We start from the raw sequence: 24,604 nt of genomic DNA, 5'->3' as shown, positions 1-24,604 counted from the left end.
CCTGATAGCTGAAGGCTCTGGCTCCTGATCTACTTTTGGAGACTTTAGGGACCATGACTAACCCTGCATTTCAGAGCACAGTGTTCTAGTGGGATAATATATATATATACACACACATACATACATACATATACATATACATATACATATATATATATATATATATATATATATGTATATGTATATGTATATGTATGTATGTATGTGTGTGTATATATATATATTATCCCACTAGAACACTGTGCTCTGAAATGCAGGGTTAGTCATGGTCCCTAAAGTCTCCAAAAGTAGATCAGGAGCCAGAGCCTTCAGCTATCAGGCTCCTCTCCTGTGGAATCATCTTCCCGTTTCGGTCCGGGAGGCAGACACCGTCTCCACATTTAAGACTAGACTTAAGACTTTCCTTTTTGATAAAGCTTATAGTTAAGGCTGGCTCAGGCTTGCCTTGGACCAGCCCCTAGTTAGGCTGACATAGGCCTAGTCTGCCGGGGGACCTCCTATAATACACCTCCTATAATACACCCAGCACCTTCTCTCCTTCTCTCTCTCTCTCTCTCCTTTGCTAACACATGTCCTGTTACTGCATCTCGCTAACTCGGCTCTACTGCATGTCACTAACTCTGCTTCTTCTCCGGAGCCTTTGTGTTCCACTGTCTCGCAGGTTAACTCATATCGCAGCGGTGCCTGGATGGGCTGCTTGTCTGACGCCTCCTACTGCTGCTGTTATCATTAGTCATACTTGTACTGTCATTATACACATATGATTATTGTCACATACATATACTATATTACCTACAACATATTGTACCACAATAGCTGTAATTATTATTGTAATATTATTACTTAAATTAATGTAATTGTAAGCTATTATCATTACTGTCTGTCCTGCATCTCTCTCTCTCTCTCGCTCTCTGTCTCTCTTAATGTATCATTTTGTCATACGGAGTACTGTTAATTTATCATGTTTATCTGTTCCTTACGACATCTATTGCACGTCTGTCTACCATTTTTTTTCCCCGTTAAAGGGTTTTTTGGGGGGGAGTTTTTCCTTATCCGCTGTGAGGGTCCAAATGACAGAGGGATGTCGTATGCTGTAAAGCCCTCTGAGGCAAATTGTTATTTGTGATATTGGGCTTTATAAATAAAATTGAAAATTGACATTGAAATTCACAGACCCAGACTGAGAGATTAAAGGCTCAGGAAACTTTTGGAGGTGTTTTGAGTTAATTAGCTGATTAGAGTGGGACACCATGAGTCTTCAATATTAAACTTTTTCACAATATTCTAATTTTCTGAGATACTGAATTTTGGGTTTTCATTAGCTGTCAGTTATAATCATCAAAATATTCTAATTTACCGAGAAGCACCTGTATATTTGAAATATACATAGTTTAGCTTTCAGCACCAAAAACCAAACATGAAATACTGAGTTAGTGCATTGATGTCAGAGTAGATATCACAACCCCTGCCAAATCAAGATCAACAAAACAATTGCAGTGCAAGGAATTGAGTGATAGAACCTACCATTTTCTGTGCAACCCTGAAGAACTGGGAGACGTCACGGATTACGTTCCCAAAGCTGCCATACAGACGCACATGAGGCCTGACCCATGATGGAAGCTGAGTCCTGGCATCAGAGCTTTTAAACCTGAGGAAAAAGTCATGTTATTCTAAATCATCCACCTTTATCATTGTTGACCCAGATGATGTCAGAGTTACCTCTGCTTGGGCTTGACACAATTTTAACAGAAAGCTTGCATTTCAAACTGGAAGTGCAGAGTTTAAAAGAAGTGAGCATTAAGAGGCGAGGTGGTTAAATGAGAACTGCTGTCCAATTTTGTCCAACATTCAGTACGTTTACAGGCACAGTTAAGTCAAGCCAAGGTTATAGCTCAACTAGTCCATTTAATTGGACTGCTGTCCTTGTCCCAGTATACAAGCAGGGGAGGGGAATCGATTTATTGACCAAAGGTTGTCCCACTCTGCTACAATTGGTGGCGATATGGTCCCTTTCAGCTCCAGGATTGGACCTCTTTCTAGTTGATCTATTACGTCACAGGCAAAACAATCGCCATAGATTGCCATTCATTGTTTTCCTCCCATCCATGTATTTTAAATTTTTTTTAACTCTTTCAGCTGATGACTCAGCATGAACTGTGTCTCCTCCATCCATCAAACCATCCATTTTAATCCTGATTATCCGAAGCTGGGTCGCGGGGGCAGCAGACCAAGCAAAGCACCCCAGACGTCCCTCTCCTCATCAACACTTTCCAGTAGGGATGTCCCGATCACATTTTTTTTGCATCCGATCCGATACCGAGTCCTTTATTTTGAAACCGAGTCTGATACTTAGTACGATCCGATACTTTGCAAAGCAAGTCTGATACTTAGTACGATCCGATACTTTGCAAAGCATTAAGGAAAAAAAAAAAAAAAAAAAAGAATGCATCCAAGTTGTCCCATACGTTTTTATTTTTTTATTTAAATAGTATCCAAAAAGCTTATTGGTGGTTCAGCAGCACAAAATGTAAACAAATTCAATATCTTCTTGTCTTCAATAAACAAAATAGGCCTATATCTTTTGTAGCGATTTGACACATGAAACAAATATTTTTCTTTTACTCACTCAAACCCCACAAAGAAACCATAAAACCCATAAAACAGGTCCCTTAACACCAAAATTAAATTGTTTTTAACTGGTTTCTGTAGAACAAAAGAATTATACTCAATTTTCAAAAATACAAATACAACTGTAATCAGTTTCAAGAAAGTATATATTTTTTTCACCAAAGAAAAGAAATGAATGTTCCGTTCCGTTCAGTCAGTTCAATCCTGTTCAAACAAAAAACTCCACTTCAGGATTTCCAAATAACATATCACAGTTCAATTCAGTTCAATCCACACAGTTCGCTCAACAAAAGAAAACTCCACCCTAGGTTTTCTCGTAAACAAGGAAGTAAAGAAAATCCACTGTTCGCTCTGACTCAGTTCAGTTTCAAAACAATAAATCAACCCGGCCCGAAGGTTCCAAATAAGGAATAATGAAACGAAAAGTAACCCCCGGCTTTTGCCAACTCACGGACCGTAGGTGAATGCCGTAACGCTCCAGCGTTGTTTCGAGCGTGGAGGATCCGTAGGATCTCTTGATATCCGTGGCGGGGAATCTGAGTTGAGGCCGGTGGCCGGATGGATGATATTCCACAGGGAAGCGTACCTCTTTCGCGGACTTTGAGCGGTGTAAAATGCCGTGGTAGGCCGAATACGCAGAGGACTTCTGGCTCATTTCTGACTCACTTCTGGCTCACTCGCTGGCGTCTCTCGCCATACTGCTAGGAGCGGCATAATGTAGGGGCCGGTCTACCTGGGCTCAGCTGATCGAGATTAGCAGAAGTCCCCTGTCGTCTGTCGTTCATCAAACAAAGCATGATGAATACAGCAAATGCGATTGGTAGGATGAACTCAACTGGAGACTCCATTGTAGATGCTGGTTGGAAATGTAGATGGCTCGCAGGTTCCTGTTTAAAATGGTTATGTATGCATAACCGACGCGGTGACGTAGTGAGTGGTGTCCCAATTCCTAGGGAAAGATTTCAACCCCTACCCCTCATTGCTTCATTTCAAGGGCCAAGGGGTAGTGGGCAAGGGCGAGGGGTAGGGCCAAGGGCTAAGGGGTAGTTGACAAGGGGGGGTATTGGGATTGGGCCAAAGAGCTCACATGTGACCCCTACAACTCTGCCAGGGTCCACACCCACACAGGGTTTAAAGTCTGCAACTCTGTGATAAAATGAAATAGAAAAATTTCTCCCTCTTTTGTTTTATTTATTCTTGTTTTAATTTCAGTGTTTAAGTCGGGTGAAGACTGTGTGAGAAATCAGTGACTTTTATGTTTACGTACGGTACTTCAAATGTAGCTCCTTTTTAGGTGACTACAACAACATTTCGGCTGGCACATGAACAGACAGTGACTGAAATAATAGTAAAAGTGATAAAAATAGGACAAGAATAACCCGATGACATCACACACATCGTGTAAGACGACCGGGGATCATTAGTGTGTACCATCGTGTAGTGTGTCATGTCTGTCGGCCAAGTCACGGAACGATTTTATGACTCCACAATCGTATAATGTGACATAGTGACTTTCAGAACAGGCAGAAAAGTCGTGTAGTGTGTACCAGGCATAAAACCTTGCTTACCGTTTCTCCATCTTGCATGTTGCTCATTTTCAGTGTGTGACTGTAGCGTGTGCATGAGAGGGGGAGGGGCGGCTGTTGTCAGAGAGGGAGAGACCGCGAGAGACAGAGCTGCTTTTCCGAAGCAAAACAAAAGTTAATATGTTCTAAAAAAAAGAGAAAACATTGCATGTCCTGCGATGTGACTATCGCACATGCGCACATTGCGATGGCAATGTTCAAACGATAGTGTGCGTATGCGTAATGACGTGAGACATTACGTGGTATCAGATTGGTCATAGGCTGTACTCGCCGATGCCTGACGCCGCATTTTAGGCAATATTGGAGGCATTTCTGATACTGGCATCAGTATCGGTACAACACTATGCAGAAGCCACACCAAACCGCCGATCCATCTTACGCTCCTTTCTACCCTCACTCATGAACAAGACCCTGTGATACTTGAACTCCCCTGCTTGAAGCTGTAACTCTCCCCCGACCCAGAGAGGGAAATCCACTGGTTTCCAGCAGAGAACCATGGCCTTAGATTTGGAGGTGCTGGCTCTCATCCCAACTGCTTCACACTCGGCTGCAAACTGCCCCAGTGTATGGTGGAGGTCATGGTGTGATGAAGCCAACAAAACCACATTGTCTGCAAAAAGCAGAGATGCAATTCTGAGGTCCCCAAACCGGTCCCCTTCCCCTCCCCAGCTGTGCCTCGAGATCCTGTCAATGAATATCACAAACAGAGTCGGTGACAAGGGACAACACCCACCGAAAACGTGTTTGACTTTACGTCGAGTATTCGGACACAGCTCTCACTTCTGTCATACAGGGACCGGATGGCTCGTAGCAGTGAGCCGGTACCCATACTCCCACAGTACCCCCCACAAGACCCCCCTGAGGAACGCCTTCATAAGCTTTCTCCAAGTCCACAAAGCACATGTGGACTGGATGGGCAAACTCCCACAACCCCTCTAGCAGCCTCACAAGGGTAAAGAGCTGGTCCATTGTTCCACGACCAGGACGGAATCCGCATTGCTCCTCCTGAATCTGAGGTTCGACAATTGGTCGGAGCCTCCTTTCCAGCACCCTGGAGTAAACTCCCCAAGAGTAGTGTGATACCACGATAGTTGGAGCACACCCTCCGGTCCCCTTGTTTGACAATGGGAACAATCACCCCAGTTTGCCACTCAGCAGGCACCATACCCGACAATCCACGTGACACTGAAAAGGTGTGTCAACCTGCCTCCTCCATGGTGGATGTGACGGCCAGGTTCAGGAGTTGCTCAAAGTACTCCTTCCACCGCTCAACGATGTCCTCAGTTCGGGTCAGCAGATCTCCATGTCTGCTGAGCACAGCCTGAGACAAGCCCTGCTTTCCCTTCCTGAGATGTCTAACAGTCTGCCAGAACTTCCTTGAGGCCAAATGAAAGTCCTTCTCCATAGCCTCTGAACTCCTCCCACATTCGGGTTTTTGCTTCAGCGAACAGCTGCAGCACTTCTGGCCAACTGGTACCTGTCTGCTGTTTCAGGAGACCCCTGGGCCAGCCAGACCCGAAAGGCCTCCTTCTTCAGCCTGACGGCCTACCTCACAGTTGCCACCATGACAGGCACAGACAACGTTCTGACCACAGCTTCTATCAGCCGCCTCCACAAAGGTGGCTTTGAACGGGACCTCTCGGATTCCATGTCCCCAGCCTTCCTCGGGATTCACGAGAAATTCTTCTGAACATAGTGTTTGTTATGGCCGGTCCATGACTTGCACAGAAGTCCAAAAACAAAACACCATTCGGGTTCAGGTCAGGCAGGCCGTTCCTCCCAATCACCCCCTCCAGGTTTCTCCGTCATTGTCCATGTGAGAGTTGAAGTCCCCCAGAAGAACTATGGAGTCCCTAGCCGGCACCCCTTCCAGGACACTGCCATGAGACTCCAAGAAGGCTGGGTACTCCATAATGCTGTTTGGTGCGTACGCACAAAGAACAGTAAGAGACCTTCTATCAGTGACCCACAGTTGCATCAAGTCGACCCTCTCGTTCTCTGGGGAGAACTCCAATACAGCGGCGTTCAGCTGGGGGCTTGTGAGTATCCCCACACTCGCCCGGCACCTCTCGTCCTGAGCAATTCCGGAAAAAGCGAGAGTCCGGCCCCTCTCCAGGAGTTTGGATCCACAATCAGCGCTGAGCATGGTGGTGAGCCCAACTTTATCTAGTTTGTACCGCTCCACTTCCCGCACCAGCTCCTGCTCCTTCCCCACCAGAGAGGTGACATTTCACATCCCTAGAGCCAGTCCGCGACGCCGGGGATTAGCATGCCCAGGGGCGGGGCCCTGGGCATGCTGATCCCACGGCGCCTAGGCCAGTTTGGGTCTGATTCAACGTATACACTACATGCAGGAGTAATTTGACTCCAGATCACATTATCTGAGTTTGTCAGTCCTAGACTTTGAGAAATTCAATTTGGTCTGATTTCAGTTGGACTAGCATGTATTTTAACCCTATGGGCCCAAACGACGCCAAGTGCGTCCAAATTCACACCTGTTCTTCTCTATGGATTTTCTCCACCACCGTTCGTCATAGCAAGAAGCCACTCATATTAGGGATCGACCAATAATCGGCACTGCCGATAATATCGGCCGATATTCAGCATTTTTATGATAATTGGCATCGGCCGTTTTTTCCGCCGATAAAATACGTTTATTTTAATTAAAACGCGCTCCTTTGGCTCTCATGCAGCCGTCTCTCTCTGCCTGTCTGCCTGAAATCTCCACTCTGTGCTGTGTAACAAATGTCCCGCCTACAGCCCCCACTGATAAGTGGCTACATGGCACAAGTGAGTGACAGCCAATCAACACTGAAGGTAGATGCAGGCAGCGCTGCAGCGGCACAGAGAGAGAGGAGGGGAGAGAGGACTGCTCCGTAAAGCAGCAGTGTGATGTTTGAAGGCAAGGCAACAGAAAATGTCTAAGTTGCAATAAGAAATCCTCTATGCTGAAGTTTTAAAGACACCACTGTTGATGCTTGATAAACACGCCATCTTCATACTGTATCTCAGTGTCTGTTCCCCCCCTCACGCGGTTGCTCGCGAGTCGCAACGGGCGGCCGTTGGAAACAATAATGTTGTCTAAAACTACTTCACATCGGCTGCTAAAGCTAACGGACATGTAGAAGTTTACTTCAGTGCATTTCAGCTGTGTATGGTCGGTATGGCGCTTGCTTGTGTGTGTGTGTGTGTGTGTGTGTGTGTGTGTGTGTGTGTGTGTGTGTGTGTCGCGCTGAGAAGAAACTGTTGTCTGTGTGCAGCTATGTTGACATGGACTGTGTGTGTGTGTGTGTGTGTGTGTGGGTGTGTGTGTGGGTGTGCGTGTGTGTCTGTGTACATGCACGCTAGCTTCAGCAACCGATGTGAAGTTGTTTTGTAGGCTTCATTAATTCATTTAGACATGCATTTAAAAAGTATATAAGAATATCAATTAAATTTACTTGGCATTAAAATAAAAGTACTCATTTTGCTGAAAAAATGAAATGTGACTGGTATATTAAATACATGTAATTACAAATTACTTTAATAAAAATAAGTCTGGTAACCACTGAAAGTTTAATCTTTATTTATAAACTAATTATGCTATTTGATGTAAAAAAAAAAAAAAAAAAAATCTGAAAAGTAATAACTACTCATCAATAAATGAAGTAAGCCAAGGTTCCTGTTCCTGCCACCCTCTTTATTGGTTTGCACTTAATCAGGCTGGATCAGATGTACCTGAGAGAGAACATAAGACATCATTAATTTATTGTTATTTATTTCAGTGAACTTTTATAAATGCTGCTAGAAGATCCCTGAACGTTTTGATTTTAGATAATTTAACTTATTGCAGAGACTCAAATTTCAGTACTGTGCAGTTCAGTTTTTACTTTGATCTTATAAAAGAATCAGGGAGCCATTTCATTTTCAGTGAACTTTAAGAGATCTCTGCACTTTTTGTTTTTTATATAATAAAACAACCAGCCATTTCAACCAAGATTTGCGTCAGAGTTTGTGTTATTCTACAAAAGTTTAAGGTCTTTTTATCACAGATTTTCAGTGTACAAAAACAAACCAACAGTATACTGTTGTATTCAGTCTAATCCCAGGTTTGTTATTCTAAATTCTGACACCAAAATTTAAATTTTTACTGCAAATGAATATCGGTTCTAAATATCGGTTATCGGTTTCCTTGACTACTAATAATCGGTATCGGCCCTAAAAAACCCATATCGGTCGATCCCTAACTCATATCACGCGAAACAGCGGAGCCGCAGCTTTCCGACAATACCAAGCACTTGTCGGTAGTCCATGTTTTCACAAGGAAAAAAAACGTTATAAAGTTACACTAAAATTATGTATAACAAAGCTTTCATACAGCTTTGCACACACATTACTCTTGGATGGATTACTCGCGAATGCAGGGTCGTACAGAAATTCCAGCATATCACATGCAAGCGCAGGAACGGAGCTTTCCAATGATACCAAACACATCATTGTGCTGTCATCCCATCATGCTGTAAATACAGATCAATTATTTACAAAATAAAAACCTGACGAATTTCTTCACAATCCATTATAAAGATCTTGTTATCAGTCACTTCATATAGGGAGGAATAATATTATTACTATTTTTCTGTTATCTTAGATGTAAATATTGCATGATTCTTTCAAATAAAACACATTTTTGACTTGTGAATGAGTCAATGGAATTTCTTGCAATAATGGAAAAATACTGGCAATTATGTCCGCCTGGCACAAACCACGTTTTGTGTTTTGGACAGCTGTGAAGTGACAGAATGTCCCACCATCATGGTTCTTATATTGCCAGATTCCAATGGTTCTTATATTGCCAGATTCCAGAGAGTCTCCCCTCTTCAGATATGGCAGAATATGTCATTTGCCAACTTGTTATGGTGAGATACATGTAAAAATGTAGAATTTAGTAACACAGATGTTTTTTTCATTGATATAAAAAATAATATAAAATACAGGCACATAGAAGGACATGAAATGATGGCTAATCTGGATAGCCCATATTGTCCTGAAAAAACAAAAAACAAAACAAGATATAGCATGTGTATGTAGCCTTTATAATGACTGTGATATGAGCTTAAAAGTAAAGGCAGTAAAAATACCCCAAAAAAAGCCTAGTAGCAAACATCCCTGGTCAAACTGAAACCATGGATGTTGCAGGTATATGGTATGTGCCTTCACCAGTGTGCCAACAGGGGGCCCTGACATTCCCTTTTTGAATAAAACATTTGTAACATTATGATTTAATAATTCAAATGGTTTTTTTTCTATTGTTTGCTTAACCTTGACTTTAATAGTTCTACTTTATTTCATGTGTTTTCCCAAATTCATATTACATTGGGAATTGCATTTTTTTTTTTTTTTTTTACTGAGTGGAGCTCAATGATGATTTTCATCGTTTAATTTCTTGGAAATATTTTGATTCTGCTTTCCATTGGAAATGTATGTGCAAACAGAATTCTCTTACGGAGGAAAAAAAAGAAAATTCCTCCCAATACTGCTGTGTCTGGATTATTACTGCAGCAGCAGTGGGGGCAAAACCTGCTGGTCTGCTGGCTCCATCACAATCCTGTCAGGTGAGACTGTCAGGAATTAGTTTACAAAAAACAGGATTCACACTTTTTGCCAAGAAATGACCTAATTTAGACAATGAGTTCCTCTACATGCAGGTGTTGCAACACTTTTTTTCATTTAAAGATGTTTCACTTGACTTTGGGGGCACTCAGGAGCTGTCATCATTCCAGGAGACTCAATTCAGTTCAGTTCTATTTCTTATAAATCACCAGTACATGCCAGAAAAAGTCTGTTCATATGAGTGGTTCTTGTGTGAAACCTAATGTAGTGTAATGTTTACTGAAGTGTGTATACTGTACCTTTAAGTTGACCTTTAAAAATACGTGTTGAAGCAATATACTCTGTGCACTGAGAAGTCACACACTGGTTTATTATTTTATGTATTCTTATGACACACACACACTCACTGAGCACTTAAATATTGTGGTGGAGAAGTACCTAGGCATCATTTCTAAAAAATAGCATGAGGATGGGCTCAGAAACACTGGTGGAAAGTTAGGGGAATTACAGCTTGTCCTGATATGACCCTGGTAAGAGGAGGCGGTCTTAGATTGTCCAGGAAAACATTACGNNNCCAGTGGAAAGGATTAAGAAAGAGACGACTCAGCAGAAAATCTTCACAATAAAAACGAGTGCACAAACAAAGAAATTTCAGTCTTGCTCCGGAGCTTGACTCATTGAGTTGTGATGTGTTTGTTGCCTGCGAGCACATTAAACTCAGTTGCATCTGATTCTACGTGTCTCCAGTGATTTTTTACCTCTGAGTATTTGAGTTTTTGATATCTAATGGAAAACAACGAAAGTCCGTTCGAGAAGATGGGAACGAGGTCGCAAGCTTTCTGGCCCAGCTCCAGACCTTTTAGTTTTTGTTTCGACACTAAACTAACTAAGAATAAGAATAAGTAATGATAAGACTGTTAGTGATGACAAACAGCGTCATGTCTGACCTCTGATCACACAGCAAGATGGCTCCATAGTCCTCCTTGTGGCGAATGACTCTACCGATGGCCTGGTTCACAGCTCTGAAAGCCTGCTGTCTGTACCACTCCTGCCCAGACAGGTACTGTGTACACACACACACACACACACACACACACCGATAAGTTAAGTAAGATAAGACTGAGCCACGAAACCATCATCAAGCTGTTTTCTCTCACCTTCAGCCCAGGAGCTTTCTGCTGACTCATCTCATCCAAGAACTGCATCTTCAGGATGACTCGAGGGTCCATCCGAGGAGGAAAAGGAAGGCCTGTGATGATGACACCCCGACCAAAGGTGTCTGCAAAATCCAGGCCCTCGCTCGCCTGACACAGGGAGACATTTTAAGAAATGCAGTGAGAGGAAAGCATTTGTGTAGACTTAATAAATAATAAGTTAAATCAATTATTTAATAATTACTCTGCTAACACTGACATTTAAATGCTGTGCAGAGTTATTATTTGCATGTCTATTCATTCTGTTTAAACCCAGTATTTCTGCATAGTTGCAAATAAAGATTAGGATACACTAATATTATTATTATTATTATTATTATTATTATCATACTATCTGTGGGATTAGATACTAGTTGTGGCTGGAAGAAATCTTCCAATAACTGCAGAGTGTTGTAGAGTCTAAAAATCCAAATTTATTGAACAAGGATAGAAGTAATCATTTCCAAACTTCCTAAAAATTTTTTTTGAATCTACCAAAATATTCTGCTTCGATCCATATTTGTTGGCATTAAGTTTTCACTGTGGTCAAAAAACTGTTAACTCTCATGCCTGCCGCACTCAAAGAGAGGCATACTCCTGTATTAATGGAGCGGACCAGCAGCAATCTAACAGCACCATGAATTACATTTAATCATAAAGTAATGTTTTAACAAAAAAACAAATTTACGGTAATCCTAATCTGGTGCCCTTCTGTGTGGAGTTTGCATGTTCTCCCCTTGTCAACATGGGTTTTCTCCGAGCACTCTGGCTCAGCTTCCTCCCACAGTCCAAAGACATGGAGGTTAATTGGTGACTCTAAATTGTCTGTAGGTGTGAATGTGAGCATGAATGGTTGTCTGTGTCTATGTGTCAGTCCTGTCATAGTCTGGTGACCTGTCCAGGGTGTACCTCGCCTCTCTCCCAGTGACAGCTGGGAAAGGCTCTAGCACACCTGTGACCCCGAACAGGATAAGCAGTTACGGAAAATGAAAGAATAAATAATTCAATCTAAACAATCACTTTCTTCAAGTTAAGTATTTTGTTGTAGGATTTGAAAAACATGTTTTTTAGGGTGATAATTTCATGATGGTGATTAAACATTTGAAGCTTAATCCGAAAATCTCAATAGAAGCTTCGCACATAAAAAAAATGACATTCAGTACAGCCCTAATGTCAATACAGTGAAATCTATGACATTTAGAAGTTAATCAATGTATTTTTGTTAAACTAAGAGGCTAGCTGAGAGATGACAGTTTGCAATTGCAGTTGATGAAAGTCAGGCTGATAAAACTGCAACGATAATGATAAAACTCACAACAGATGGTCAGAGACAAAGACAGAACATTCCACAGAACAAGTTGAAAACTGAGCGCTCTGTTTATAGCTAAATAACATGAATGTGGAAAATTCATATTAGAGATATCATTGTGCAGATTAAGATATTTTTGTGGGGAGAGAGACGGAATGACACAGCCTTTCTACATGGGGCTCCTGCTCTACCTGGTGAGCTAGTGGGCACCCCTTTTTGTGCAGATCTTTTTAAAACATATTCTATTCTTCAAAATTAACATAGTTTCCAAACTCTAACCATTATCCAGCCATATTCCCAATTTTGATGTTATTTTACTCTACTTGTTTCTTTTTACTGTATTTGTGTATTTTAAATCATATTGTTTGCTGATATTGTATCCGTGCTGTTTGATATCATCTTTGTCTTTATGGTTTTTAATGTTTTTTGATAAGGCCAAAAACTTTTCCACAACATTGACAACTATTTTTTTACCATAACAATGACAACTGAAAATGGGAAACTGTTGGATAATTTTGCTGTGCTTATTAAAGCTTTTCCAGATAATGATACTAGAGGAAAGGTCATGGTGCCACTAAAGACAAGCTACTGTATTCTCTCTGGATATCATAAATATCCATAATACATGAAATGGCAATATAATTCATTTATCTAAAATTCTTTGTCTTACTATTTTGGTGTTTTTAGGGTAAAACAATATATTTCAGACTTATTTTTTTTAACTTTATGGTCATGCAGTAACCTCACCTTCCCTCGACACACAGCAAAGAAACTTCCTCCTTTGGATGATGGGTCATTGATTTTGTTGTAATATCCATCAATAACCTAAGAACAGACAGAGAGACAAGATGTTGTTGTAACTGTTGTTATCAGTGCTCAGACTGACAAGCCCTAAAAAGAAATGTTTCGAGAACACATCATAACCAGCTCATGAAATATTGTTGTTTATTCCAGGTTTCTTCAAAGACACTGTCCAGATGGAGCTTTCAAAGGCATACATGTAGATAATAAAATCATGTTCACCTCAGTAAAGATGCCCTTTCCTTTGGGCTCTACAAACATGGGCTTTATGCTCTCAATGCGATCTGCATGCCCATTAGCCTGGTGAGGGAACACACACACTGAGCCTGATCTTGCATGGTAGCACTCAATTCAGAAATCATCCAAAATAAATAAATCAACAAAAATACAATATAATATCACAATATGTTTTCCTGCTGAATTTCCACTTACTCTCCAGAAGTCCAGGGTTTTTTCCATTAAAGGGAAGGAAGGAAAAAATACTAAGAGACCATGAGGAACCACACGGGTCAGGTTGGCTGAGGAGAGAACACAGCATGCAACGCATTCATGTCATGATCGAAACAGAAATGATGAAATATCTCACACTACAGGCACATATCAGAAGAAACAGGGTCCCCACACATTTTCATGGCCAAAGAAAAAAATCGTCATGATCCATTGGAAAGATTTAATTTTAAGGCTCACTTGCCTGGCATTTTTCAAAAATATCAGATTCAACTCTATTCAAACATTACTTCAGCTAGCAGGCATCCAGTAAGGTAGAGACAAACCCAGGGAGAAAGTATCAAAAAGTATGTAACGGTAAACAAAATGTTGTCACACAAACGCACATTAGAGCTACATTACGTCAACAGCTACAGAAAACTATTTTGCTGTTATGTTACATCACGTAGAAGGTTATTCCTGGAAGATTATTGTTAACAATTTCATTACACACAACAAAATTCCAGGACTTTTCCAAACCTTTCAATGATTCTGACTACTTCCATGACTTTTCCAAGCCTGGAAAAGGTGGAAATTTTCCAGGTTTCCATGATTGTGGGAACCCTGTAATAAACCTCCTGTTCAGAAAGGGCATTTGCAGGTGAAATAATGAGTACCGTTTAGTTACCTACAAACAACAATGGTGCTGAGAAACCTGTCTTCATAAATTTGTTAGAATAGAAACATTTCTATATTGTTTGATCTTACCAACAGTGTTTCCTAAAGATGCCATGTTTTCAGGAAGAAACCTGTCAGAAGGAAACATTATGAGTTTTACTTATATTTTTAAGACAAGACGTTAAACCAACTGTAGAGTATTTTACTATCAAAAGTAACTGCTCCAAAGACAGTCACATCAGGAGGTTGTGTCAGATGCGTGCAGAAGATATAGTTGGTATATAAGAAGATGGATACTTGTGTGTAAAAGACAGCAGCCTGAATTTAGAATACTACAAATCAAAAGGAAAAAAAGAAATTTGTTTTGCCGATAAATATTTTCCAGAATACCAAACTTCAACCCTGTCCAATAAATTACATATGTTTGAGTCTCTTATTTCTAACTATTGTGCTCGCTGATTTAAGTGTAGAAGCTTGTCTGTAGAACAAAATACAAACCTTCGATCAAACGCTGAACTCAATGGCACTCCATCTGGGCCCTGTTCAATGACGGCAACAAAGATCTGGTCTCGCTCAATCACATGACTGTTCTCCAGACTCACTGGAAACTTTCTACACCGACAGCAACAACAAAAGAAATTGGGATTGATAGATACATATTGGATGATATATAAAATATTTTGCATAACATTTCCCACTGATTTTAATGTAAGGTGATTTTGCTCATAAAAAAGCTATTGAGCTGTGATTAACATGTCGCTGGTATGAAGATTTTTGGGGTATGAAAAATAACTGACACACATACAGTACGTTCCTGAAATAGTTTCATTAAGAGCTAGGGTTGGGAGTCACCAGAGGCCGCATCACGATACGCAGGCCACAATACAATATTACTGCGATATGCCGAGTATTATGATAAATTATACTGCAATATATTGCGATTTATCACCTTTTTTTTAACTGCAAATTATGACCTGTCAGGAAAACATTAGCAGTTTTATCTAATAAGGTGAAGTTTTTAGTCTTTTCATCTTACTTTAGTCATTTTTATTGCAGCAATATGTATCTGGTAAACTGAAAAAGCAAATGATTATATCACTCTAGTGGGCTACAAAAAATTTAATTTGTATTTCTACTATCAATAATTTATACAATAAAAAAAAAATCAATGCTTGGCATCGATGTAATGATACCATATTACCACACAAGCTATGCTGTATCGATCCCCAGTAGAGTAATACATGAGGATAGCAGCTGGAGTCCCTGGAATAGCACCGACTAATCTAACTAATGATGTAGGAACATAAAGCCATGCTATGAAATCAGCACACTCAGACAAAAGATGACCAACAATTCAGCACAGTGGCCATTTCATTGTAGTGAGACCATTTTTAGAACTTGACTTCTCTGTATAAAATGACCTATAGTGACCTCTTGGCTAATCTATAAATTACAGCGTCATGAAAGTTTACTGACACAAACTAGAGCCTAGGGGTGGGGGAAATAATTGATTTTTTAGAAGAACTCAACTGTGAGGGCAGTGCAGCACCCGGAGAGTTCACAGCGTGGACATGCTGGAGTCATCTGAACTTTCTAGTTTGCAAAGCAAACGTGAAGTATATTGTGAATACTTTCTACGCCATTACCCAGAAACTAACGTTAATGTAGCAGCAATCAGCAGTAATGTAAACAAAGAGACCTGCTGACTAACACATTCCGATTTTGTACTGAAGACAGAAACTCAAAAAAAAAAAAAAAAGCCTCTGCCTGGCCCATTCACCATCATAGCTTCTCCCAGAGCTAATGTGCAGCAGAGAGGCTGAATGTAATGGATGTACAATAACAGAGAGCACACTGGACAATGGAAATAGAGAGTTTAGAACAATGAGTTAAACAGCTCTGTACTCTCAGAAGAATTCTGGTAGCAGCCCTATGTGCAGATAGCCTGGTGAAACCATCCTGATCTCGTGAGCTCATATTCTATTTCACTCCGCAGATCAGTCTGGCCATGGAGTCATACACGCGAATCCTGGCATCGGTTTTGGCTTACCGGGCCAATCACAGCTGTTTATTACTTTGGGGCAGGTTATTTGAAATCACGTCATCAGAACAGGAGGGACAAGGAGAGAGTGAATGCATTTTGTTAAACAACCAACATGGCTACTGATTTTGAAACTGCAATAATAAATGTGTTGAACGAACGGGAATGTATATTTTCTTTAAAAGCAGAACAAACGGCTGCACTGAAAGGTTTTATTGAAAAAAAAAAAAAAGGATGTGTTTGCCGTCCTTCCTACGGGGTTTGGTAAAAGTTTAATTTACCAACTGCCTCCGTTGATGGGGAAAAAGATGGGACTCAGTGAAAACCCAGTGGCTATTGTTGTTTCTCCGCTAGTTGCTCTCATGGAGAATCAGGTCAGGGAAGCAACCAAGCTGGGAATCACAGCCATGCAACTGAGAGTCCACAGTGAGGAGGAAATCTGCAAACTGGTCGCAAACGCTTGCTGGTCTGTTTACAGTGGCTTTGTGCTAGCCTACGTCACATGTTTAGTTTACTCTGATTGGTTTTCCGTCTTTCCAATTGTGTGAAGGGGCACTTTGAGTGACAGCCATTGATACCGCCCCTTGGGAATAGAGGAAATGACCCATTCGCGTTTTGCGAATTGGGTCTGGCAACGCCAGGCTAATGTGCAGACATAAGCTGTTGAAAGCCTCCAGAGATGACAAAGAAAGCTTGATGTACGGTCTACGCAATGACCGTACATCATGACTGTACATCATCCTTTATTCCCTAAATCTGTTTCAATTGCACTTAGTCGCATATCCCCTCTATTGATACATCAACTTTGTTTTTTTTGTGTGTGAAAATGGAAAACATACACAAAAAACTGGAAGATGAAAATGCATCTATTAAGGCGTAGCAGCTGTTTACACTGGTGAGTGTTTGGGGCAAATCTACCACTCAGATGACTTCCGTCAGTGGTTAAGAAATGTGATTGTGCACCTCTGTAGGTAAAATGAGCTTTAAAAAGCAACTGGTAACTCACATCCTCATCTCAGAGGTGAATGAGGTCAGGGGAGAGAGAGTACCACTGGTCAGAATGATGCAGCTAACACCTTGATTCACCAGATCCTGCATGCTGAAGCCAGGAGAGAAGCACCAGTAACTCAGAATGTTGCCTACAAACAAACATATAACGTTTATTAAACCAGAGTATGAGCAGATCAGTGAGAGGAACTACTGACAAAACTAAAACTCTCAACAGCAAACACAAAAAATCATGATACAGTCATTCATTGAATCTGATAAAGGGTATTTCTGTTTTTGTTTAGTCTTGGGATAGATTTTTCAGTCATTTGAATAAGCTGATCTGAAGTGTTGGAGTACCTAACTAGAAGAAAAATCATGTTTAACCAGTATCTTACTTTTTAACTCAGTGTCTGAGGAATGGGCTCAATGATTCCACAGCTGAAACTGTGTGAACACTGTAATCCAGCAAGTCCCAGGCTGGGTATTATTACCTTGTTTCTTTGATGAAGATGAAGCCCACACATCAGTGCTCTGGGTTTTCTTCTGATAGCTGGTATCTCTGTGGATATGAACCTGCGCCACACAGATATGATAGCTGACATCACTTTGTACATAACTAATTTCACTCCCATACAGCTATTTGTGGCATTTAATGCACATGCACCTTAAAATAAGCCGTGTTGGACTGCATCTGCTGCGGTCTGTCCTTCTCTGATGGCTCACCACAGAACACCAGCTACAAGACCAGGAAAGAAAAAGAATTATTGATGCTGCAGTAAACTGAAAAGAGAGACATGAGAAGATAAATATCAACCTAACAAATTAATGTCTTCATACTTACGTACCTTGTTTCTGGCTATGCTTTTCGCAAGGTGTCATACAGAATACAGGTTTTTGTTTCTGTGTAGACATGATGATGCCAAACTGGACAATGTCACTGTGTCAGGGACAGTAAAGGAAGCTGCACACCATCACTGAGAGACTCTGGGTGTTTCTCAAAGTCAAGGATCCTTCCTTGGGAGGACGGGTCCTCCCAAAAAAGGAACCTGCAGAGGCAAGGCAAGACTCCTTCCTAGTATTCAGTGAACACACATTGGAACAGGCTAACAAGTGTCCCCAGGTGTACGTCATCAACCCTCAGCAGACTGGGGGGGGGTTTCAGGGTTCTGTGATCATTTTGACACACTAATGTTGTTGTACAACGTGACTTTCAGGGAGAATATATTTCTGGACTACTGAAGAGTAAGTGGAGTAATGAAGTAAAAACAGCAGCTGAAATAAAGTTATAAATTATCATTGGCAGTATGAACACAGACTCACACACAGAATCATTCTGTCATTTCAAAGTGATGCATATTTTCTGTGTGTGTCACCACACACTGCTACAATAATATGAACAGATCTGATCTGATGAGCTGCGCTGCTCTCAAACAACGGACCGCGCCGATACATTATACTGCTGGGTAATCCTCTGAAATATGATAACCTCAAAACAAATGAGGGATGCTTTCACCTGCAGGGTATTCTAATGTATTTACTGTGGCCGTTCTCACCGCGATTCCCCTGAAAAACACACCAAATCAAACCAAAAGAATGAAAGCAATTATTATGCCGTTATCATGTGTCGTTATCGTTATTATGTTTTATCTAAATCACATTATTTTAAAAATCACATTTGGCGGTGGACACGCTGGAAAGTGTAAATTATGAGGTGTCTGTCAATATTTTTTTCACGTTTGTATGATAAGAAACTCCTGGAGACATTAAGCCAAACAAACGACATATTTATCTAAATCCTGCCGAGCTCTGCAGGCACAGGTTTCATTGAAGAGGCCACGCCTTCACTTGTAGCAAATTGTGTGCAAAGCATTGTGGGGATTTAATACTCGCTGAGGATCCACACATGCATCCTTGGAATTTCTCTGAAAAAAAGGACTCTGTCCTCCGTGAAATCCAAAAGGATCCTTGACATTGGAACAGTCCTTCGGCGGGGGTCGATGACGTAGTATCCTAGTGGTTTAAGGATCCTTCCATGACTTTGAGAAACACCCCCTGAGAGACTGACTGGTTCATTCTGTTACTAGAAAACCAGCTAACACTGTGTCTGTGCTGTCTTCGTGATGATGAAGAAGAAAAAGAGGAGGAGGAAGAAGAAGATAGATTTTTTTTTTGTCTTTGCTCTCTTTGGGCCCCATCCTACACCTGGCACAAAGCTGTGCACAGCACAGCGCAACTGTCACTGCTAATTTCAGTCAGACAGAATTGTGGGCCTTTCCCAAACCGAACCCTACCCACTTCCTTCCTTCACGGCTGAATGAAGCTCCCTTCATTAAGGTGTAAGGTATAAATACAGCTTTGGGACAAACTTCACTCTCTGTGGCGGATAAAGGAACTGTCAGAATTTTTCATTACCATGGAGAAAAATAAAGCTTACTCCCATGTATGTTCTTGATATGTATTTGTATCACTTATATTTGATGTGTAGGTTTGTGCTGCTATTTACCTGAATTTTTGTATGTCATTAAAATAAATTTAAAAAAAAATCTATCAATAAAGGCTAATACAAAAATAAGTAGGCTGAGTAAATAAATAAACAATTAAAGAAATAAATGACATACATAAATGGAAATAAATCTTATTCTCAAGTTTCTTTGGTGGAATTTCTTTTCTTTTCTTTTGTAAACATCTTCTTGTTTTTCACTCTGATATGTTTATAAGCTGCTTGGTTTTTAGAAAGGTTCCTGTAACACTTTACAATAAAAAAACCCCCCACAACTATCATTTCCTAGAGATCAGAGAAGGATTTATTTGATCCTAAATACAATCTATCATTTAAGGTGTTAACATCTGTATGAAAATATTTCACATCTATCTCAGTTGAGCCGATAAAGGAGTCTAAGGGTAGCCGCATGGAACTTCAGTTGTACATCGGCAGTGCACACTCCGGTTGTTTCACACTCAGGAACATGCAGATCGGTTGTGGGTGGTTGAAAAAATACCATTAATGACATTCTGTAAAATGCGAATGTAGCAGGGAGCAGAGCAGAGCCGAGCTGCTTTCCAACTTCAAATTAAGAGAGATGCTATGCTCATTTATGCACAAGGAGCAGTATAAATTCACTGATTATTTCAAAAGCTAAAAGTTCTGATTCCTCTGTCAAGTTTATTACTCCAATTTTTAGTTTTGCTGTTTAAATGTCCCATGATATTTTCTGCAGTGACATCACTGCCCTTCTACATACTCTTAGCAAAAAACCTCTTGCTTCTTCAATTAGCCAAATCCACCATGTAAAAAGCAGTTCGATTAAAGGGAATGAGCAATGACATTTCAGATTGATTTGATTCGTGTTGCGCCTGAAACACACCTATGATTAATTAAATACAACCCCTTTGCTCCAACTCACAAAAGTGGAGTTGGAAACACCCTAAATGCACTTGCTCCATACACTATAGATCATTTAAAGAGGGCCCACTGAAGACACAGTGGTGTTGAACATTAGTCTATTTGCACTATAAAGGTTGTAAATTGATCCATGTGCTGCAGTCCTTTCTGTTCCCTTGTAAATTCTCCGTCCCTAAAGGCACCTGATTTAGCCTCATGCTGTTGGCAGATGTGCGGGGAACCTTGTTTCACTGCGCATGACTCATAAAAAAACACTTCCCCCTAAAATCATAACTGTTACATTTCTCTTTGGGTACACATTAAATTGTCAGATAACACATGTTCATCAGTGAGCTTCAGAGTTTTTGGTTGGTGTTTTTTTGAATCTTGAACAGAGTATGTTAAGCTAGGCTACCCACATCCTCACTTTGTGCTTGACATGCGCCTGGTATACATGTGAACATCCAACTCTGAGGAATAAACAGTGTAAAAACTATTCCTTTAGCTTGACCATGTAGCATACCTGTGTAAGATTAGCCAGCTTCTGCAGTCCACTTGTGTTCAGGAATATTCCTTGCCCTGATGACAAACAATGTCACAAAACTCATTTATTGATTATACAAATTACCACACATATCATTTAGCATTGTAACAGTATGATGTAGCCTGCAGACAGTGTTGTCTACTACACTCCTACTTATATGTACAAAACCCAAAACCAGTGAAGTTGGCACGTTGTGTAAACCGTAAATAAAAACAGAATACAATGATTTGCAAATCCTTTTCAACCTATATTCAATTGAATACACTGCAAAGACAAGTTACTTAATGTTCGAACAGGTAAACTTTGTAATTTTTTGCAAATATTAGCTCATTTGGAATTTGATGCCTGCAACATGTTTCAAAAAAGCTGGCACAAGTGGCAAAAAAGACTGAGAAAGTTGAGGAATGCTCATCAAACACTTATTTGGAACATCCCACAGGTGAACGGGCTAATTGGGAACAGGTGGGTGCCATGATTGGGTATAAAAGCAGCTTCCCTGAAATGCTCAGTCATTCACAAACAAGGATGGGGCGAGGGTCACCACTTAGTGAACAAATGCGTGAGCTGATTGTCGAACAGTTTAAGAACAACATTCCTCAACGAGCTATTGCAAGAAATTTAGGGATTTCATCATCTACGGTCCGTAATATCGTCAAAAGGTTCAGAGAATCTGGAGAAATCACTGCACGTAAGCGACAAGGCCGAAAACCAACATTGAATGCCCGTGACCTTCGATCCCTCAGGCGGTACTGCATCAAAAACCGACATCAGTGTGTAAAGGACATCACCACATGGGCTCAGGAACACTTCAGAAAACCACTGTCAGTAACTACAGTTCGTCGCTACATCTGCAAGTGCAAGTTAAAACTCTACAATGCAAAGCGAAAGCCATTCATCAACAGCACCCAGAAACGCCGCCGGCTTCGCTGGGCCCGAGCTCATCTAAGATGGACTGATGCAAAGTGGAAAAGTGTTCTGTGGTCTGACGAGTCCACATTTCAAATTGTTTTTGGAAACTGTGGACGTCGTGTCCTCCGGACCAAAGAGGAAAAGAACCATCCGGACTGTTATAGGCGCAAAGTTCAAAAGCCAGCATCTGTGATGGTATGGGGGTGTATTAGTGCCCAAGGCATGGGCAACTTACACATATGTGAAGGCACCATTAATGCTGAAAGGTACATACAGGTTTTGGAGCAACATATGTTGCCATCCAAGCAACGTCTTTTTCATGGACGCCCCTGCTTATTTCAGCAAGACAATGCCAAGCCACATTCTGCACGTGTTACAACAGCATGGCTCCATAGTAAAAGAGTGCGGGTACTAGACTGGCCTGCCTGTAGTCCAGACCTGTCTCCCATTGAAAATGTGTGGCGCATTATGAAGCGTAAAATACGACAACGGAGACCCCGGACTGTTGAACAACTTAAGCTGTACATCAAGCAAGAATGGGAAAGAGTTCCACCTGAAAAGCTTCAAAAATTGGTCTCCTCAGTTCCCAAACGTTTACTGAGTGTCGTTAAAAGGAAAGGCGATGTAACACAGTGGTAAAAAGGCCCCTGTGCCAACTTTTTTGCAATGTGTTGCTGCCTTTAAATTCTAAGTTAATGATTATTTGCAAAAAAAAAAAAAAGTTTCTCAGTTTGAACATTAAACATCTTGTCTTTGATACTTATATTCAATTGAATATAAGTTGAAAAGGATTTGCAAATCATTGTATTCTGTTTTTATCTACGATTTACATAACGTGCCAACTTCACTGGTTTTGGTTTTGTAGGTGTAAAGGGAAATGAGACTCTATCTGCAAAATATACATCAGATGGTGGACAGCAGAAAATGTCACGTAAATCAAATGACATGTTATATAAACAAAAAGACCATGACATTAAAGCATACTGACGTCCTACTAAGTATCCAGTGATCTGCTCCAGAGCTTCACAGACTGCCGTCTTGCTGTTGTAAGTCAGGTGGGCTCTCTCTAACAGCTCATAGATAAAACTGAGACAGACACAAAACACTTCATTTCAAAATCCATATTCAACCAACTTTCTTTGGGAAGTGAGATGACAGAAGCCATAAACATATTACTTAACCTAGCCATAACATTTCTTATTTTTCTAGTGGGGAAATGTGAAATAGTCTTTCTTACTGAATTTTATGCTCTATTTTACATCCTAATCTTTCATGACTTTCTGTTTATGGTTCAGTACAAAGAATGTATAAGAGGCAGGTGGCACCGTGAGGGCAGAGAATCTAACCAGCAAATGGTAACACTGTTATAGAAGAAGTGTATGAGCCTGTTCACACCTAATATTATCATACATCTTGGGTGATGCAAATACAAGTTGCCAGACCTAAGTCTGCCTGTTCACACCTGGCATTAGAATGCATCTCCGGTGACCTCTTGTGATAGGGACCTCACTTACCCGCTCTATATGCAAACAAACACGCAAGACTACTGCTGCAGGAGTGTGAGCACCAAGTCAGGGACAGTTGGTGAGTGTCTGTCTATACACACACAGTGACAAGGCTAACTGTTAGCATGATACAGCTAAATTTATCTAATGGTTATCAACAAGTAGAACCATTTTGGCGTTGGTGTGAGTTTGATGGGACCGTTTAACAGCTGCTGCTGCTGTGTTAGCTCATGCTAACCACGCAGAAATGGAACTGATGGTAGGAGAGTGGCTGTGGAGACAATTCCTCAGTGCTGTGTCTAACCTGTGTAATGGCAGCGACAGAAAGTTTGCTTAAGTTATATAAGCTAGGATATCAGCTGAATAGGCAACCCTTCAATGTGGTCCAGAACACATGAGCATACACACTGCTGAAAGAATGTGGCCACATGTGTCCTAGACAACCTCAGAATGTGGTCTGAGCAATCAGATCTCAAGATGCATTGGGTGAAGTCACACCTGTACTATAGCCTCTTACAGACTGTGAGATTTTAGCAATCTTATAAGTTTAGTGCAAGCTACACTGTGCGTTATAAACTTGGGTAAGACATCAAGTTTGATGTATGAAGACAGTGCCTACTGGATCGAAGGCTGCAACACACAATGCAATAGCTTGCCATACTGAGCGTGCAAGGATGCTGCACGGGTTATTACTTCTCCAACTGTGAGGCACAACATAGAGGATCACATTATTAAACAACCTAAAGTTTTGTAGGCATGGTACACTGCAGTGTGTCTGTGTTTGCTAGCTGCTAGGTTGCTCACTTGGCAGCTGCAACTCTGCTGCTATTTCCTTCAATGCTTCCTCCTTCTTTACACGATCATGGTAAGAGCTGAAGAACACATCATACAGGCGAGGCCTCTGCTGCCACAGCTCCACAAGGTTTTCCTTGCTGCTGGATTCCCACACATCTCTTTTGGCGCATTTTACCTCTATGGCGAGCTGCTATCCGTCAGTTTGCTTGGGTTTAGCGCCATTGTGTC

The 24,604-nt window shown here is 41.0% G+C and overlaps 1 protein-coding gene across 5 annotated transcripts in view; it reads right to left on the bottom strand.

Annotated features, from left to right (window-relative positions):
- Positions 1–24,604, bottom strand: part of rtel1 (regulator of telomere elongation helicase 1) — a 63,767-nt gene that overhangs the window by 9,820 nt on the left and 29,343 nt on the right. For 3 of the 5 annotated variants that reach the window (XM_050064602.1, XM_050064604.1, XM_050064601.1), the window contains 13 exons: positions 23,065–23,162; positions 21,147–21,202; positions 17,906–17,977; positions 17,733–17,814; positions 17,258–17,390; positions 14,709–14,822; positions 14,301–14,341; positions 13,539–13,624; positions 13,329–13,406; positions 13,053–13,130; positions 10,961–11,107; positions 10,751–10,866; positions 1,525–1,648 (listed from right to left, as the gene is read on the bottom strand). In XM_050064602.1, the coding sequence (XP_049920559.1) occupies positions 1,525–1,648; positions 10,751–10,866; positions 10,961–11,107; positions 13,053–13,130; positions 13,329–13,406; positions 13,539–13,624; positions 14,301–14,341; positions 14,709–14,822; positions 17,258–17,390; positions 17,733–17,814; positions 17,906–17,977; positions 21,147–21,202; positions 23,065–23,162 (1,225 nt within the window). Of the gene's footprint in view, positions 1–1,524; positions 1,649–2,421; positions 7,932–10,750; positions 10,867–10,960; positions 11,108–13,052; positions 13,131–13,328; positions 13,407–13,538; positions 13,625–14,300; positions 14,342–14,708; positions 14,823–17,257; positions 17,391–17,732; positions 17,815–17,905; positions 17,978–21,146; positions 21,203–23,064; positions 23,163–24,604 lie in introns of those variants that run through there. The other 2 variants (XM_050064605.1, XM_050064603.1) reach the window with 2 other exon arrangements.

Source organism: Epinephelus moara, chromosome 16, assembly GCF_006386435.1.
Source record: "Epinephelus moara isolate mb chromosome 16, YSFRI_EMoa_1.0, whole genome shotgun sequence".
In the NCBI taxonomy this organism is placed as follows: domain Eukaryota; kingdom Metazoa; phylum Chordata; class Actinopteri; order Perciformes; family Serranidae; genus Epinephelus; species Epinephelus moara.
The sequence above is the reverse complement of the archived record's forward strand: the minus strand, read 5'-3'. Positions and strand labels throughout refer to the sequence as shown.